We start from the raw sequence: 17,473 nt of genomic DNA on the forward strand, positions 1-17,473 counted from the left end.
ATAATATAAATATATTTAGGATCAGAAATATTTCTCTATAATTAGACATTCCCCACAGTTTTCTAATGCTGCCTTTCTGGCCCCTTGTTAAATGTCACATGTTCTCCTTTACCACCGATTCCTTGCTTGCAGATGTCATTAACAAGCCTTTCTGTCATTCTCACTGTCTCCAAGGCCCCAGACTCCCAAACGGCCCGCGTTTCCATTGCTCTCTGCTTGTTTTCGTTATTCTCAGTCCTTCAAAGTTTCCAATTCCTTTCCCTTAGGAAATATCTGGCATGACTCATAGCAAATCCTCAATCCAGTTTTCTTAACTAAATGATACTTATTAATTTCCTTGTAAGCTGGAACACATTTACTTTTTGATACTTATACTCAGCTGTAGGTAGTTTGCTTCCTATCCATTTCTTTCCAAGTGGACATCCTTTTATTATTTTAAAAATATTCCCCGTTTGTCTGTTAATATAGCTTTTCCGTGCCTTGATGTTTTTAAAAAATTAGGTAGGAAATATATTTTTATTATAATCAGTATTCAGTTTCCTATTAAACTACTGTAGTCCTGATTTAGTTCACTACTTGTATCAAATTTTCCCCAGATAAAGAGAGCCCTTCCTTAAATTCACTAAAATTAACATGTTATACTAGTAAAAGCCAAAAAAGATGAATTATTTTGTAAAAGATTATTGTTATTTTGTAAATTTAAGTGTTTATTATAGTGAATGAAGGAAGGAAGGTAAGGAAAGGAAGAGAGAAACCAGGACTAGGAGGCCTGGATTCATGTCTTGGGTTTGGTACTAACTAGCCATGTGCTCTAAGCAAGAAGCCTAACTTTTCTGGGTAGCTTCCTTGTACAGGGTTGTCTTGGCCTCAAGATAATTAGATTCCTTCCAGCTTTAATATTCAGTTATCCTGTAACTCATGGTCAGTGATAGACATTTTGAATATTGAATAAGTTCAAATAGCTCTTTGAGCAGTCTTTTAAAAAATATTATTTAAGAAGGCAAAAGAAATGGCCTGCTTTCTTAGCAAACTTCCTGGAGAAGAAAGCTGTCAGTTTGGAGAATTTCCTTCTTTGAAAATAACTGACTTTTTCTCTAGAGTGGCCTGTTTTTTAGGTACTTTAAAATGACTACTTTTTTCCTGTTTTTTCTTTTTTGAATCTAACATTTATTCCTGGAGTAATAGTAGATGAATAAGTGGTATCGGAATGTTTAAACATAAGGAAACTTTCATTTTTCTCTTTTGGGCTTAAATTTTAGGTCATTTGTTTGGGATTGAGAGGTTCTTGATTTCCACATAGGGCTTAAACTGTGAAATACATCACTGGTAAACTTCAAGTTTACTTAGGAAATGACACCTGAAAGATTTAGGTGGCATTTTGTCAAGTATTAGCTCAGTTTGGCTTGAAGAGTTATCTAATTAAATTTTCTTTTTTTCTACAACTGCATGTTTTCCAAAGCAAAATAGAGAAAGATTTCAGAGTACATTCATACGAATGCTGTACTTACTTAAGATGAATTACCGCAAGTCATTGACTCATTGCACAAATATAAGAATGCGTAGCTGCCATGTTAAAGATATTAATCCAATTTATTTTATAGATATTATACAGGTTTTCTAAGCACCATTAGTTATTTTAACAGTCAGAAATACAGTCCTTAGTAATTGTCATTGGGGAGATACATGCCAAATAACATCTGATTATCACAGTTTAAACACAGGGCCTGTTCAACTCATCTATTAACATGAAGATTGGTGGTTTGAACCCACCCAGCAGTGCCATGGAAGAAAGGCCTGGTGATCTATTTCTATAAAGATTATAGCCAAGAAAAACCTGTGGGGCAATTCTACTCTGTCACACATGGGTAACAAAGTGGAAACTATATAAGAAAAGCTAAGAAACATGGATAGAGTGAGAAAATTTAACATAAACCTAGTTTAGATTTTCAGAAAGTAAAAAAAGAGAGAATAGGGGAAAGGCAACATTTGAAGAGATGGTGACTGAGAATTTCAAGAATTGATGAAAGACCCACATGTTCAGGTTCAAGAATCCTAGCAAATCCCAAGCAAGATACATGTATTAGTTTCCTAGTGCTGCCATAACAAAATACCACAACTGGGTGGCTTATAAGAGTGGAAATGTATTGCCTCACAATTCTGAAGGCTCGGAGTCCAAGACCAGGGTGTCAGCCATGTTGATTACTTCTGAGACTCTGATTAATCTGTTGTATGCCTCTCTCATAACTTCTGATAACTAGGCATTCCATGGCTTGCAGCAGCAGAATGACACATGGCATCTTTCCTCTGTTTTTCCTGTCTCTGTATGTCTTCTCCAGTTTTGGAAAGACACAGATCACATAGGTTTAGGACCCATCCTACTCCAATATGTCCTCATGTTAACTGAGAACATTTTCAAAGACCTTGTTTCCAAACAGGGTCACGCTTACAGGTACAGGGTGTGGGACTTCAACATCTTTTTGGAGGGACACAATTTAATCTATAGCATTGAATAAAAGTAAATCTATGTGTAGACTAATCATAATGAAAAGTGAGTAAAGAGGGAGAAAAAAAGCCATATTACTTACAAAACACCAATAGTAAGACCGACAGCTGACTTTTCAACAGTCAGTGGAAGCCAAGACACAGTGAAATAGTATCTTCTAGCTTCTGAGAGAAAATAGAATACCAGGTGTCTTAGTCATCTAGTGCTGCTATAACAGAAATACCACATGTGGATGGCTTTAACAAGCAGAAGTTTATTCTCTCACAGTCTAGGAGGGTAGAAGTCTGAATTCAGGGAGCCAACTCCGGGGAAGGCTTTCTCTCTTTCTGTCAGCTCTGGGGGAAGGTCTTTGTCATCAATCTTCCCCTGGTCTAGGAGCTTCTCCTTGCAGGGACCCCTAGTCCAAAGGACATGGTCCGCTCTGGGCTCTACTTTCTCGGTGCTAGGAGTCCCCTCCCTCTGCTAGCTTCTCTCTCTTACTTCTTGTAGGATAATAAAAGGTGATGCACGTCACACCCCAGGGAAGCTCCCCTTACATCAGATCAGGGCTGTGACTTGAGTAAGGGTGTTGCACCCCACCCTAATTCTCTTTAATATAATCTAATCTTGCCTCATTAACCACAGCCCGAGATTAGGATTTAGAACACACAGGAAAATTACATCAGATCACAAAGTGGAGGATAACCACAATAATGGGAGTCATGGCGTAGCCAAGTTGACACATATTTTTGGGGAACACAATTCAATTCCCATGACACCAACTTAAATTATATACCCAGTGATCCTATTTTTCAAGAGTGATGATGAAGAAAAGACATTTTCATCCAAACAAAAACTGAGTTTACTGTCACTAGAACTCACTGAGGAAGCATCTAAAGGATATACTTTTGGACAAAGGGCATTTAGCATAAAAAGAGTATCTGAGCTGCGAGAAGGAATAGTGAGTAAGGACAATGTCAAATGTGGGTAAATAGAAATGTTGCCTATATTGACACTATGGTATGAATATCTAATTTGTGCTGCAAAAAAGTAAAATACTAGAAACAAGAGCATATACTTCAGTAGAGCATGAGTTAAAACAGTCTAAAATCCTAGCTTCATTCGGGACAAGAGTTAAAAAATTAAGGTTAGACCAGCATCATCCAGTATGTTAGCCATTAGCCGTATGTGGCCATTTAAGTTTAAATTCTTATTAAATAAAACTTAAAAATCAGTGTTTTTTTAGTTGCAGTAGTCATATTTCAAGTGCTTAACAGCCACACGTAGCCAGTGGCTCTCTTACTGGACAGCGCAGATATTCCCATTATCTCAGGAAGTTCTATATAGGAGAGTGCTGCTTTAGAATAGAAGTAAAATACACAGTAATCACCACTCACCTGTCAGCAACTAACTGACAGCAGCTAACAACATACATATTGCCGCTACGCCTTTTTTTTTTTTTTTACATGTTGCTATTAAAAAAATTAGCATAGTATATTTACAAAAATACCTTGACGGGGGTGGGGTGGGGTGTGGAGGAGGGTGTGGTTGGCAAACAACCCTTTAAGGTGCACATTATTTGCATAAAAATACAGTAAACACAGAATATTCAAGTATAAACTGCACTTGTTCAAAGTGTACAATTAAATGAGTTCTGATAAATGCATACAGCTGTGGAATTACTGCTACAATCAAGATTCAAAACATTTCCATCATTTTCAAGTTTCCTCAACCTCTACCCCAAGTCCTAGACAACCCCGATCTACTTTCTGTCGCCGCAGATTACGTTTGTTGCATGCATCATTAGTTTGTTTCTTTTCATTGTTAAATAGTATTACATTGTATGAATATACCACAATTTTCCATTGACCTGTTAGTGGATCTTTGGGTTAGGAGCAGTCAAGACATCAGTAGACACATTGCATTGGGTAAATCTGCTGCAAAAGACCTCTTTAAAGTGTTAAAAAGCAAAGATGTTACCTTGAAGACTAAGGTGCGCCTGACTCAGGTGTGCCATGGTGTTTTCAGTTGCCTCCTGTGCATGCGAAAGCTAGATGATGAATAAGGAAGACCCAAGAAAAATTGATGCCTTTGCTTTGTGGTGTTGGCGAATATTGAATATGCCTTGGACTGCCAAAAGAACAAACAAATCCATCTTGGAAGAAGTACAACTAGAATGCTCCTTAGAAGCAAGGATGGCAAGACTACTTTGGGCATGTCAGGAGGGATCAGTCCCTGGGGAAGGACATCATGCTTGATAAAGTAGAGGGTCAGCAAGGAAGACCCTCAACAGGATGGATTGACACAGTGGCTGCAACAATAGGCTCAAGTATAACAATGATTGTGGGGATGCCACAGGACTGGGCAGTGTTTCGTTCGGTTGTACATAGGGTCACTATGAATTGGAACTGACTAGATAGCACCTAAGAACAACAACAACAGTAGCTGTGTAGCAGTTTCCTGTGGCTTTACTTTGCATTCTCCCTGCCTATTAAGGTTGTTGAGCATCTTTTCATTTGCTTATTGGCCACTGATATATTTTGTTTTATGAAATGTCTGTTTAAGTCTTTTGACCAAATTAATTGGATTGTTTGTCTTTTTTTACCAAGTTGTAAGTTTCTTCTTTTAAATATATTCTGGATGCAGATACTCCAAGAGTTGTATGTATCATGAATGTTTTCTCTCAGTCTTTGACTTGCCTTTTCGCTTTCTTGTTGTTAGTTTGGTGCCATTAAGTCGCTTCCAACTCGTGGCGACCCTATATACAACAGAACAAAACACTGCCCGGTCTTGTGCTGTCCTCACAGTCATTGTTATGCTTAAGCCCATTCATTCTCTCGGTGTCTTTCAAAAAGCAGATGTTTTTCATTTTATAAAACTCATCATTTTTTTCTTCTTTATATTTCATGCTTTTGATGTCTATGAAGCACTTGCCTAATTCAAAGTTACACAGGTATTCTGTTAACTTTTCATCAAGAAATTTTATAGTTTCAGCTTTTACATTTAGATCTTTGACCCCTTTCATGATAGCTTTTGTGTAGAGTGTACAATAGTGGTCAAGGTTCGTTTTTTTCTTTGCATATGGATAACCAATTGTTCCAGCTCCATTTGTCACAAAGATTTTCTTTCCCCGTTGAATTCCTTGACACTTTTGTGGAAAATCAGTTAGCTGTGTATGCTGGAATCTGTTTTATTGATTCTTTATTCTGTTCTATTGATCTCTATGTCTACCTTTATGCCAATATCATGCTTATTAGTGCTGCTTTATAGTTATAAAATCAGGAAGTGTAAGTACTTCAAATTTTTCTTTTTTAAAAGAAACCAAGACCAGTTATCATCAAGTAGATCTGACTCATGTGTGCCAGACCAGAACTGTGCTCCATTTTTCAAGAAGTAGATCTCCAGGCCTTTCTTCCAGGTTCCTCCAGATGAACTTGAACTCCAGCCTTACAATTAGCTGAGTGTGTTAACTGTTTGTACCAGTAAAATAGCTCTGGATATTCTAGGTCATTTGCATTTCCATATACTTTTTAAAATTAACTTTTTATTTCTACAAAAACCTTGCTGGAGTTTTGATTGGAATTGCATTGAATATATTGATCCATTTGGGGAGAACTGGTATCTTAACAATATTGAATAGTGGACATCACTTTAAACCAAGTCATTAAACTTAGAAGCACCAATAGTGGAACAAAAGATGCCACCTACCTTCTAATCTGATGCCATGGGAAACACATATCACCTATGTAGTATTATGACTGAAGTGTTGAACCTGAATCTAATCACTAGGAAACAATCAGACAAATCCAGAACACATAGCATACCATTTAGAGAAGTTAATATCATGGAAAATAACAATAACTATTTTAAAAAAGTTGAAAAACTATTATTGATTAAAGGAGACAGAAGAGACATGATAATCAAATGAAATGTCTGAACTGTGATTGGGATCCTGGGTTGACTAAAAAAAAAAAAGCTATGAAGGACATAATGAATAATTGAAGGTATTTGAATGATTAAATTTCTTAGGTATGGTAATGATATTATATTACATAGCATTTATATCAATGTTCTTAGGAAATATATGCTGATGCCTTTAGGGGTGGAGGGTCATGATGTCTACTACAACTTATTTTTGAATAATTCATAGGAGAGAGCTATGGATTTTATTGTCCTATTCTTTTAACTTTTCTGTAGATCTGGAATTTTTTAAGGATAAATTGGGGAGGGGGAAAAATCATTTCCTTTAAAACCAAGAAGGTTCCTGGGTGACGCAAACAGTTTGCACTCGGCTACTAACCAAAAGGTTGGCAGTTGAATTCGCCCAGTGACACCACGAAAGAAAGACCTGGCCATCTGTTTCCCTAAGATTACAACCAAGAAAATCCTGTGGAGCACAGTTCTACTCTGAAGTGCATGGAGTCACCATGAGTCAGAATTGACTTGATGGCAATGGGTTTGGCTTTTGGTTTAGTTATAAGGGGAATGTAGAGATATAGCAAGAAATGAGGCTGGAAAGTTAAGCAGCCACCAAGTATTGCTGGGGTTTCTCTTCTGTGCTAAAGATATTTCCATGTTTGAGAAAATATCTAGTAGTAAATTAACATGTTTTGGATGCAGTCGGCGGAAGGATTGAGGTAGGTGGGATCTAGGGAGTCTTGCAAATTTCTGACCTAGGTTGGTGCCACTCATCACAATAAAGAACTAATTAGCAAGAATGGTTTATTTTCCTGTTAGTAGTTACTGTTATTTGGGTGGCCGTACCTGTTGCCATTGAGTTGATTCCGACTCGTAGCGACCCCATAGGGCAGAGTAGAACTGCCTGGATAGGGTTTCCAGGGAGAGGCTGATAGATTCGAACTGCGACCTTCTGGCCAGCAGCTAAGTTCTTCACCACTAGGTGGCGGTAGGAGGGGGAAATGAAACATGTTGTGGTTGCCTTTTCTGGGGTAGAATGTCCGAAGGGAAATCCTTTTAATAGGCTCCATTTTATATGTTTTTATCAGGTGTATTATATACGTGACTGTTGATAAACATTGATAGGTATCGGAATATAGGTAGTAATTTGAAGCTATGGGAAGGATGGATGTTGAAGAATTGGGTCTGGTGGGCAGCAGAACCATGGAATGTGAAAGGAGATGCTACTTAAGGACCTGAGCTGGGAGCTAGATACAAAGCAGTGTTCAGGGGCTTCAGTACAAATTTATTCTGTGACCTTTTCCTCTCCATTCTACCATCCCTGCCAACACAAAGTCCACCCTGGTAGCCTCCGGTACCACTGACTCAAGGGAATAGAGAAAAAAATTGTAGGTAATGAAGCAGAGCCCAAAACCTGTTGCCATCGAATTGATTCTGACCTGGGGAAGGTATACGGCTTTGGGCATTGGGTGGGGGCATTGGAAAAGGTTGGCAAAAGTAGGAAACAAAAGACTTGAGTCCTCATCTCACCTATTCTAGTAAAAGCTGAGTGACCCTGACAAGTCCCTTCTCTTCTCTGAGCTCCGATTTCCTCATCTACCTAGTGTTGTTACTCACTGCTGTCAAGTCAGCCTTGACCCTTGGCACCTGTATGCACAACAGAACAAAATGATGCCCCGTTCTGCACCATCCCTATGATCGGTTGCAAATTAGACCATTGTGATCCATAGTATTTTCTTTGGCTGATTTTTGGAAGTAGATCACCAGACCTTTATTCCTAGCCCATCTTAGTCTGGAATCTCTGCTGAAACATGTTCAACAACATAGCAACGTGCAAGCCTCCAGTGACAGACAGTGGTGGCTGTTCATGTAGTGCACCGGCCAGGAGCTGAACCCGGGTCTTCTGCGTGGAAGGCAGTAATTCTGCCACTGAGTCAATCTGTAAAACAGGGATGTTAACATCCGCCTTGACTTATAGGGTTGTTACATGGATCAAAGGAAATCATGAACGAAATTACCTTAGATTAAAAAGTACTGTATTATATTGTTGGCCAGCATTGGGGATAGAGGGTAGTGGCAGGGAACTAACTACAAAATATCTGTTGAATTGAACGTCTAAAGCAGGCAAATTCTTTGTTATAGAGTCATAGTCATGCAATCATGGATTTGTAGAGCAGAGAGAACCCTTAGAAATAATTTTACAGGTGAAAATGCAGAGGTCTGGAAAGATTAAGTTATCCACTTCTGTTCTACAAAAGTGTTGCATTACAGTCTACACTGTGAGCCAGGCCCCCTCTTTTTACACCTGGGGTTTTTCCCAACTGAATTAGCACTGTCATGCAGGAGCAGCTTTCAGAAAGTCAGTAATTTGGTGATGAACATGACAGAATCAAAGCAGAGTAGTGAAGGCTGAGGTGGCTCCTATCACGAGTACTGGACTACTGCTTAATCCGGAACAAACAAAATCTAATGCCAGCCACCACTCCCAATTGCTGTCAAGTCACCTCTGACTCGTGGTGACCCCGTTTGTGTCAAAGTAGAATTACACTCCACAGGGTTTTCAGTGGCTGATTTTTTGGAACTAGATCACCTGGCCTTTCTTCTGAGGCACCTCTGGGTGGACTGGAACCTCCAGCCTTTCAGTTAACAGGGAGGGAAGCACATTAACTGTTTGCACCACTCAGGGACTCCATTCCAAATGCCAAAGGAGAAAATAATTTGTCTTAAACTGAGTTAGTTCTTGTAGATTGTTGGTATAGGAGCTTTCTTTCAATGATGTACTAATTAATTCGGTGATTCTTCAACCAGAGTTATAACAGGGACAGAGCAGTGTCAAAATATAAGTAGCTTTTGAAAACTTTTCAAGTGGCTGCCTCCCGTTTCTTATCACTCGTTTCATACAAGATCCTTGTAAACAGCCTGCAACGCTACAGTTGTTGTTAGGTGCCATTGAGTCAGTTCCAGCTCATAGTGACCCTATGTACAACAATGAAACACTGCCCGGTCCCTTGCCATCCTCACAGTCGTTGTTATGCTTGAGCCCATTGTTGCAGCCACTTTGTCAGTCCATCTCATTGAGGGTCTTCCTCTTTTTCGCTGACCCTCTATGAAGCATGATGTCCTTCTTCAGGGACTGATCCCTCCTGACAACATGCCCGAAGTATGTGAAACATAGTCTCGCCATCCGTGCTTCTAAGGGGCATTCTGGTTGTACTTCTTCCAAGACAGATTTGCAGCCCTGCGATAGAACTAGAGATTTTATCAGTGGGATTGTGCTTCGCTTGTGAATGTGTCAGCAGACCAGCAGACTAGTCTTTCAGTAATGATGCTACATTGTTCCTTGTTCACAGTGAAATAGTAACAGCATCAAGGCCTAGCCTTCAAAAACTGGGTTCTCAGCACTCAGACCAGAGCCTTTGAAATCACCTTAATAATAGCACCTGTGATGTACTGAGCTTTTAATGTGTGCTCAGTACTATACTGAACACTTTACCCATGTAACAGCCCTGAATCCTCAGGAGCTCTATGAGGCAAGAACTTTTTTTTTTTTTCCTTCCATTTTATAGACGAAGAAAGTAAGATGGAGAGATCAGCAACTTTGCCCATGTCCCTCAGCTAGGATTCAAATTTGAGTCTGACACCAACGTTCATGTCCTTTCCGTTACTTAGCAGCCACATCACCTCCTGCAAATCCTTTAACTTCTTCCCTTAGGTCTCAGACATTCTTCAACTATGAGACAGTTATACAAATAATTGCTTTACCCCATTGTCACAGAATTTGAAAGAATCAAATGTACAGAAACATTTTCAAACTCTATAAAGTGCTGCCTAAGTGTTTTTTGCCTGTTAATATTTATAAGATACCATGTAATGTGTTTGCCTGTTATTATTAATGTTGTTTATTTTTATTATAATTACTATTCTACTTAACACTAAGGATTTTCTTAAAATGACTGAAACCAGCAGTAGTTGCTTTGGTTTTCTGCCATGGCTATTTTGATAGAGATATTGAATGTTTCACCCTGGCTTGGAGATTTCTATGATTTGAGAAATCTCAAAAGTGTGCCAATCTGATATATTTTCTAGGGCCACCTTAACTTTGTTCTCTAGGACCAGGGAGAACAAGCTGGTATGGTAAGAGGATGGATAAAGGCTTGATTTTTTTTTTTTTAATCTGTTCATTAAAGCCTTGTTTTAAGTACAGCTGGCATACCATAACACTTAAGTTGCCAGCATGAAGCTGGCAGGTATCTGATTTAATTACCTGCAATTAGTGATCATCCAACAGTCACAGTCACCCAGGGCAGCTCAGACTCGTTGGTCACGCCCCGGGACCCTGTTGTGTCCCTGTCTTCCAGGGTTCGGTGTTATATATAACCGCCTCTTGGTTTTATGGCAGCGTCTCCGGTCCCATGTCATCACATCTCTCTCCTCCACTTGTGCTGCATTGCAGGTGTTGCTTGAGTCCATGGTTGATGCTGCCGAGAGTCTTTGTCCAAATGTGATGAAAAAAGCCCACATCCGACAAGACCTGATTCATGCCAGCACTGAAAAGATTTCCATCCCACGTACCTTTGTTAAAAATGTCCTGTTGGAGCAGTCTGGAATTGATATCCTTAACAAAATTAGGTAGGTTTATAATGTTAATAAACCTAACATCTGCAGTTTCTGTAAATGCAAACGAGATCGCTATGGAGAGTGTTGTTGTGGGCTGTATCCATATATAATGTGGTTAGGCATGCCTAGCAGGCATAGATGCTATAGAAATAGAGCTGTGCATAAATTTCAGACATTGCCAAAGCTGAGATGACCATGGATGGATGTGTCTGCATTGCTTGAGGGCTCTCTTTTAAGGGTTTTATTTTTAAGAGGGGGGCTGCATGTTTGTAATCCCTGTTTTCTGCTTCTGAAGTTTATCTTTTGCTTTTGAAAACCATTAACTTGAGGACGGAGATCAGCTTGCTTTCGGCCACCATCCTCGTCTGAGCAGATGCACAGCCTGTAAATAGGAGAAGAGGCCCAATCTGACCTTAGTGTGTTTTCCTTCTGTGTTATTTCAGTGGGTCTGTGATACTGTGTATGTTCTGATGGTGTCTTAGTAGTGTTTACGTAGATACCTGTTTGAAAAAGTTTGAAAAACATGCCAAGAAATAAATATTTAGGAGCTACGATTACCCACAAATTTCCCTAAATTTTTACATAGAGACTCTGGGGTGGTCACCAGCATTACATTATAGGAGCCCTGCTGGTGTGGTAGTTAAGAGCTCACCTGCTAACCAAAAGGTTGCCAGTTCAAGTCTACCAGCCACTCCTTGGAAACCCTGTGGGGCTCAGCTAATTAATTCTCAATTATGATTCTTAGTTGGGGAACCAGATGATTAAAAACCAAGTTCAGAAACATTTTCAATTTCCCATTTTAACCATTTCTAAATCTTGCTAAGAGTATTTAGACGTAGCAAAAATACTAGCTTCTGTTCAGAGAGTTGGAAGGTGGGGGTGGTATCCACATATAATTATGAGACCAAATGACAGCCAGCAAGAAAAAGGAGAGTCAAAAACAAAATAAGCCCAAAATTAGGTCCGGAATATTTGGATACTGAATGCTGACTACGTTAAAACTAGATGATAGAACTTTGAGGATTTAGGAACTTTGCAGTAACTGGGCAATCTCAGGTCTAAGATGCAGCCATCAGCCTCTTATAAAAACCCCTCATACCTACTCAGCTGCATTCAAGGTGGTTAGAAGGACTTGAGAAATGACAAAAGACTCTCAGAGGGTTTCTGGGACCTCATATTTTAGTGATTTTATGAACTCTTGCCCTTACTAGGTATGCTTATATGTTTCTGTAGTTTGTGGTTTCACAGTTTTTCAATGAGGCCTCTTAAATATTCCAGAGAAAAATACATATTGGCCACTATCCTTTCATAACGATGCACTGAGCCACCAAAAGATGATACTTTGATGCCTTTAGTAGAGAGCCAAATTCTGTCAAATATGACCACTTCCTTTGAAAATGAGGACATTTTGAAAGGTGAACAACAGCCTAAAACTCACATCACCAAATCAGTCATATAATGTTGATTGACTCCTTCCTCATCCCTTTATAATACAGTATATTGATCACTGATAGAATGAAACTATGCATCCACATGTGCACATATACATCTGTATGTATGCATGCACCCACATATGCATGTACATGTTTGTACATATGCACCCACACGTGCACCTACACATTTGTCCGTACATATGCACCCACGTGTGCACGTACACACTTGTCTGTACGGATGCACCCACGTGTGCACGTACGCATTCATCTGTATGTGTGCACCCGTATGTGCATGTACACATTTGTACATATGCGCCTGCATGTGCACGTACACATTTGTCCATATGTGTGTACCTGCGTGTGCATGTACACATTTGTATGTATGCACCCACTTGTGCACGTACACACTCGTCTGTACCTGCGCACCCATAGTGTGCATGTACGCGTTGGTCTGTACCTGCGCACCCACGTGTGCGTGTACGCATTGGTCTGTACCTGCGCACCCACGTGTGCGTGTACGTGTTCGTCTGTACCTGCGCACCCATGTGTGCGTGTACTTGTTCGTCTGTACCTGTGCACCCGCGTGTGCGTGTATGCGTTCGTATGTATGTGCACACCCACGTGTGCGTGTACGCGTTTCTATGTGTGTATGCACCCATGTGTGCGTGTACACATTTGTATGTATGTGTGCACGTTCAGGTTAAGTTAGCCTATTCCCTCTAAAAATTTTGATACATGGAAATTCAATCAGTAAGGAGGTGTAGAATCCAATAACAAAGTGATAGAATAATCCTGAATCATCCATATGTAATTACATTTTTAACAGAGTCTTTTTTATTTTGGTGTTACATTCTGAAAGAGATAAACCACCCCTCACCAACTTCAAAGTAAAAGAGAGAGAGAGAGAGATGAACTACTGACTCCACATGTTTTATGAGGAAGTGAAATTCCCAAAGATGCTGGAAAAGAATCAGGGGAAGGACTTGTTAAAATAAGATTCCCAGGTCCCTCCTTTAGAGGGTTGGAAAGGGACCCAGCAATCTGTATTTTTAATAAGAGCCAGGGTAAATCTTATCAGTGGGCACCTCTGGGGAATAATAAGGTAATAGATAAATCAAATAGCTAGTAAAACCTTGTTTCAGAGATAGGAATTAAAGGAACGTCCTTTTACTTTTATCCTTAGCCAAGGAAAATTTTTACTGTGTAAGCATCAAAGAGTTATAGTGGTTTCCATTCTTCCACCCTGCTATCAGAAGCCTTCCTGGGCAGAGAAACCTCAATGCAAATTATTGCCTTTAGGTTAGAAAGGCTTTTCCCTGTTACACAAATATGCTTTCAACTTTAGCTTTAGAATTAAATAATTTCATTTTGATAACTCCTGTCCCTGTGCCAAAATCTTAAAAATCGTTAACTTCAAAAGCAGGCTGACCTTACAGAACTGTGTTGGAGACTGGATAGATAATCTCCTTAGCACATTTATCTTTAAGTAGATAGGTCTATTCAGACTGAAAACACACATGGAAGTTTTATTTTTGGGAACTCAAACTGCTAAAATTCCAACTAAAATACCAGCTATCTGACAGACTTAGTGGCTGAGTCTGTTTATTAATTAAAAACTACAAGCCACTCTCTGTTGACTGGGCACCTTTTTTGAGGTCAGGTAAGAGGCACCAAAACTAAAAATTTTAGTAACTTCTGTTCATAAAAGGCAGAAATGCAGTGAATTTACAACTACTTGAAGTAGCATGGTAAGGCACAGCAGAAGCATTGATTCCAATGGTATTATTTGATTGGTGAAAAAGTTAAAAAACAAAGGGTGGGGGTGCACATTAAAGTAATAACCAGGGCTTAACAATCAGACTAGACTTCCTTAATTTACTCCAGCCCAGGTTTGTTTTCATTTATGTCAATGGATGAATTGTTCCTTGCCACATGCTACATATGGTTCCCATTAAGCTTGTCTTTATCCAGATGTTTTTCATTTCTACCATCAAATCTTGAGTTTCGAAATTTGCAGAGGCAGGTTGAAATTGGTAAAGGACATCTATTACCTGTGTGTTTATGGCAGTGTTTTAAGGCTTATCTTTGGAACTCTTTAGCCCTTTCACACATTCCTATATTCCATTTTCAAAGACAGAAATGCAGTCCCAGTTGACCTTGTCAACATAGCGTCGAGGGTGGGTGATTATCTTTCCCTTGCACAGATTAAAATGTTACTCTGTCCTTTTGCTTTTCACCTAGTGAGGTGAAGTTGACAGTGGCCTCCTTCCTGTCTGACCGAATTGTGGATGAAATCCTGGATGCACTCTCACATTGCCACCATAAACTGGTGAGTTTCTGAAGATCTTGAATAAGGCCTTTTATCTCTGTTCTGCTTGGACAGGTCAGCCTCCAGCGTGGGACTGTGGCTTCTTTTCTACATTTCTCTCCTACTTTTCCTCCTTTTTCTCCTAGCATGCTACTAGCCATTCTAGAGTATGTTAGCATTTCTCCAAAGGGAGTGGTAGGAGGAAGCAGAAGTGATGGTATCCAGATGTTGTCCATTTATAACGCAGGTAAAAAGTTTTGGAAGAAGATGATGATGTTGAGGCTGAAGTATAAAATTAACATTTTTAGGTTATTTGTGCTCGTTTTGTTGCTCCCTGATAATGATTATTTGAAAATGGGCTAATTTGAAAACACTGGGCAGAATTAAACTCTTAGAGTCCAAATAAAGTACAAGAGTACAATGGACACATTCTGGTGACTGATAGTGGCCAACTGCCCGACAGCCCTCTAGGGATATAACCAAGGGAAAAATTAATTTTCTTCATCTAAAGACTGGTTCTACAACAAGGTAAGGGACCTTACTTTCAATATCAATGTATATGAAAATATATCAGAAACTTCATGTTTCTTGAACTTCAGGAAGTCCTCTGAGGCACAGATGAAGGTTTTATAACTGGCTATTTTTTGTGTCTCAAAAACATTAGCAAAATTATGCAGTAGAAACCTCCAAAGTAAGTTATGACAATGTTCTTTGAAGAAAGAGTTACAGATTAATTGTGTAGGCTGGGGCTACGCAGTTTTATGTCATTGAATTTTTGGGTGACACTAAAAAAAAAAAAAAAAATCAAACCAATTGCCCTTGAGCTGATTCTGACTCATGGCGACCCCGTGTGTACAGGCTAGAACTATGCTCCATTGAATGTTTAAGGTTGTGACCTTCTAGAAGCAGACCTTTCTTGAAAGGCCCTGGATAGGTTCAAACCACCAGTCTCTTGGTTAGTAGTTGAATGCTTAACCATTTGCACCACCCAGGCACTTGGATGACTCTAGAGAACACCAAAAGGAAAGGAGTAGCAGCACCTAATTCTGCAAGAGGTAGACAAAATGAGTACAGGTAGTCCCAGACTTACGACGGGTTCTGTTCCGACGACCCCATCATAAATCAGTTCTGACAGAAATCCAGTACCTCTTTTTGTTTGTTTCAGTATTATTGCCTTTTATTATCAGTATCTTTATAAATTTGGTCTTTGAACATTCACAAGGGAACATCTGAGAATAACACCAGCCAATTATGTGCTGCAAGGCTATGTGTAGTACATATTACTAATGGTAAGATGTAAAAAAAAAAATATTCATAAGTGCAGATTGTTATAACTTGAACATGTTGTAGTTTGGGGACTACCTGTATTCTAAAACATTTATTGGAGCAAAATGTATAAGATTATCATCTAGAATCAAAAAAAGGTAAAATAGACGTCTCTAACAGTGCCACTCAAGTATTATCTGTGGACCACAGTGGGCTCACTAATAGACAGTTACCACTTTGTGGCAAGGCAAGTTCAGAAACTGAGAGAAAGCACTGGGAAACTTTTAGAGCAATTTGGCATGGCCACAATATTGAAACAGGCATTATTTTTCTGTTTGTTTTTCTATTTTTGTTGTATAAAACAAACAAAAACCAAATTCATTGCTGTCAAGTTGATTCTGACTCATAGCAACCCTATAGGACAGAGTAGAACTCCCCCATAGGGTTTCCATGGAGTGGCTGGTGGATTTGAACTGCTGAGCTTTTGGTTAGCAGCCAAGCTCTTAGCCACTGTGCCACCAGGGCTCCTTTTTGTTCTATGTTACCAATATATTGGTTTGTGACAAACTGGAAATATAAAAAAAACTAGTTCATCACCAACATACCCATTGCTGTCGAGTTGGTTCTGACTAATAGTGACCCTATAGCACAGAGTAGAACCGCCCCATAGGGTTTCCAAGGAGAGGCTGGTGGATTCGAACTGCGGACGTTTCGGTTAGCACCCAAGCTCTTTAGCCACTGTGCCACCAGGGCACCACAGAATTTGATAAACACTAGTGGCTGGTTTCTGGCACATTGAAGAACCACATCATTATTTAAACCAGTTGCCATCAGGTCGAATCCAACTCATGGTGACCACATGTGTGTCAGAGTAGAACTCTCCTCCAGAAGGTTTCCACTGGCTGATTTTTTTAGAAGTAGATCACCAGGCCTTTTTTCCAAGCACCTCTGGGTGGACTCAAACTGACAACCTTTCAGTTAGCAGCCAAGCTCCTTGCGCCACCCATCATTGTTTAGAGCTCCCGATTCAGATTTTCTTTTTTAAATAAGCACAAATAAAGTCAATAGGGTATCGTTTTTAGAAATAGTTTATTGACAACCCACAGCTCCAGGGACTGCCTCAAAATGTTTGCTTGATAATGTAGTACTGGGTATCGGGCTCAAGATGACTCTGGACATGAAAACCACACTGAAGGGTTGAATTTCTCACTTTTTGCACATGCCTATCTTTGAAGATGTTAGGTAACTCTCAGAAAATACTGGCTTTTTTTTTTTTTTATCATTAAAAAGGAATTTCACGAATGCACTTTGAGTTTCATTTTGACATTAATACTTCTGATTTAGATAGTGAGAAGACAGCTTAACTGCTCTATGAAAGAAATAATATCTTCAAAACAACACTTTCTTTTCTGTGATGTTTGGATAACTTCAATGTTTTCTCCAACTTAA

At 39.4% G+C, this 17,473-nt stretch overlaps 1 protein-coding gene across 7 annotated transcripts in view; it reads left to right on the forward strand.

Annotated features, from left to right (window-relative positions):
* CARMIL1 (capping protein regulator and myosin 1 linker 1) overlaps window positions 1–17,473 on the forward strand; it is a 398,843-nt gene that overhangs the window by 308,309 nt on the left and 73,061 nt on the right. For all 7 annotated transcript variants that reach the window (XM_049884969.1, XM_049884962.1, XM_049884966.1 and 4 more), the window contains 2 exons: window positions 10,854–11,029; window positions 14,692–14,779. In XM_049884969.1, coding sequence (XP_049740926.1) covers window positions 10,854–11,029; window positions 14,692–14,779 — 264 coding nt within the window. The remainder of the gene's footprint in view (window positions 1–10,853; window positions 11,030–14,691; window positions 14,780–17,473) is intronic.

This window comes from Elephas maximus, chromosome 1 (assembly GCF_024166365.1).
Source record: "Elephas maximus indicus isolate mEleMax1 chromosome 1, mEleMax1 primary haplotype, whole genome shotgun sequence".
Lineage (NCBI taxonomy): Eukaryota > Metazoa > Chordata > Mammalia > Proboscidea > Elephantidae > Elephas > Elephas maximus.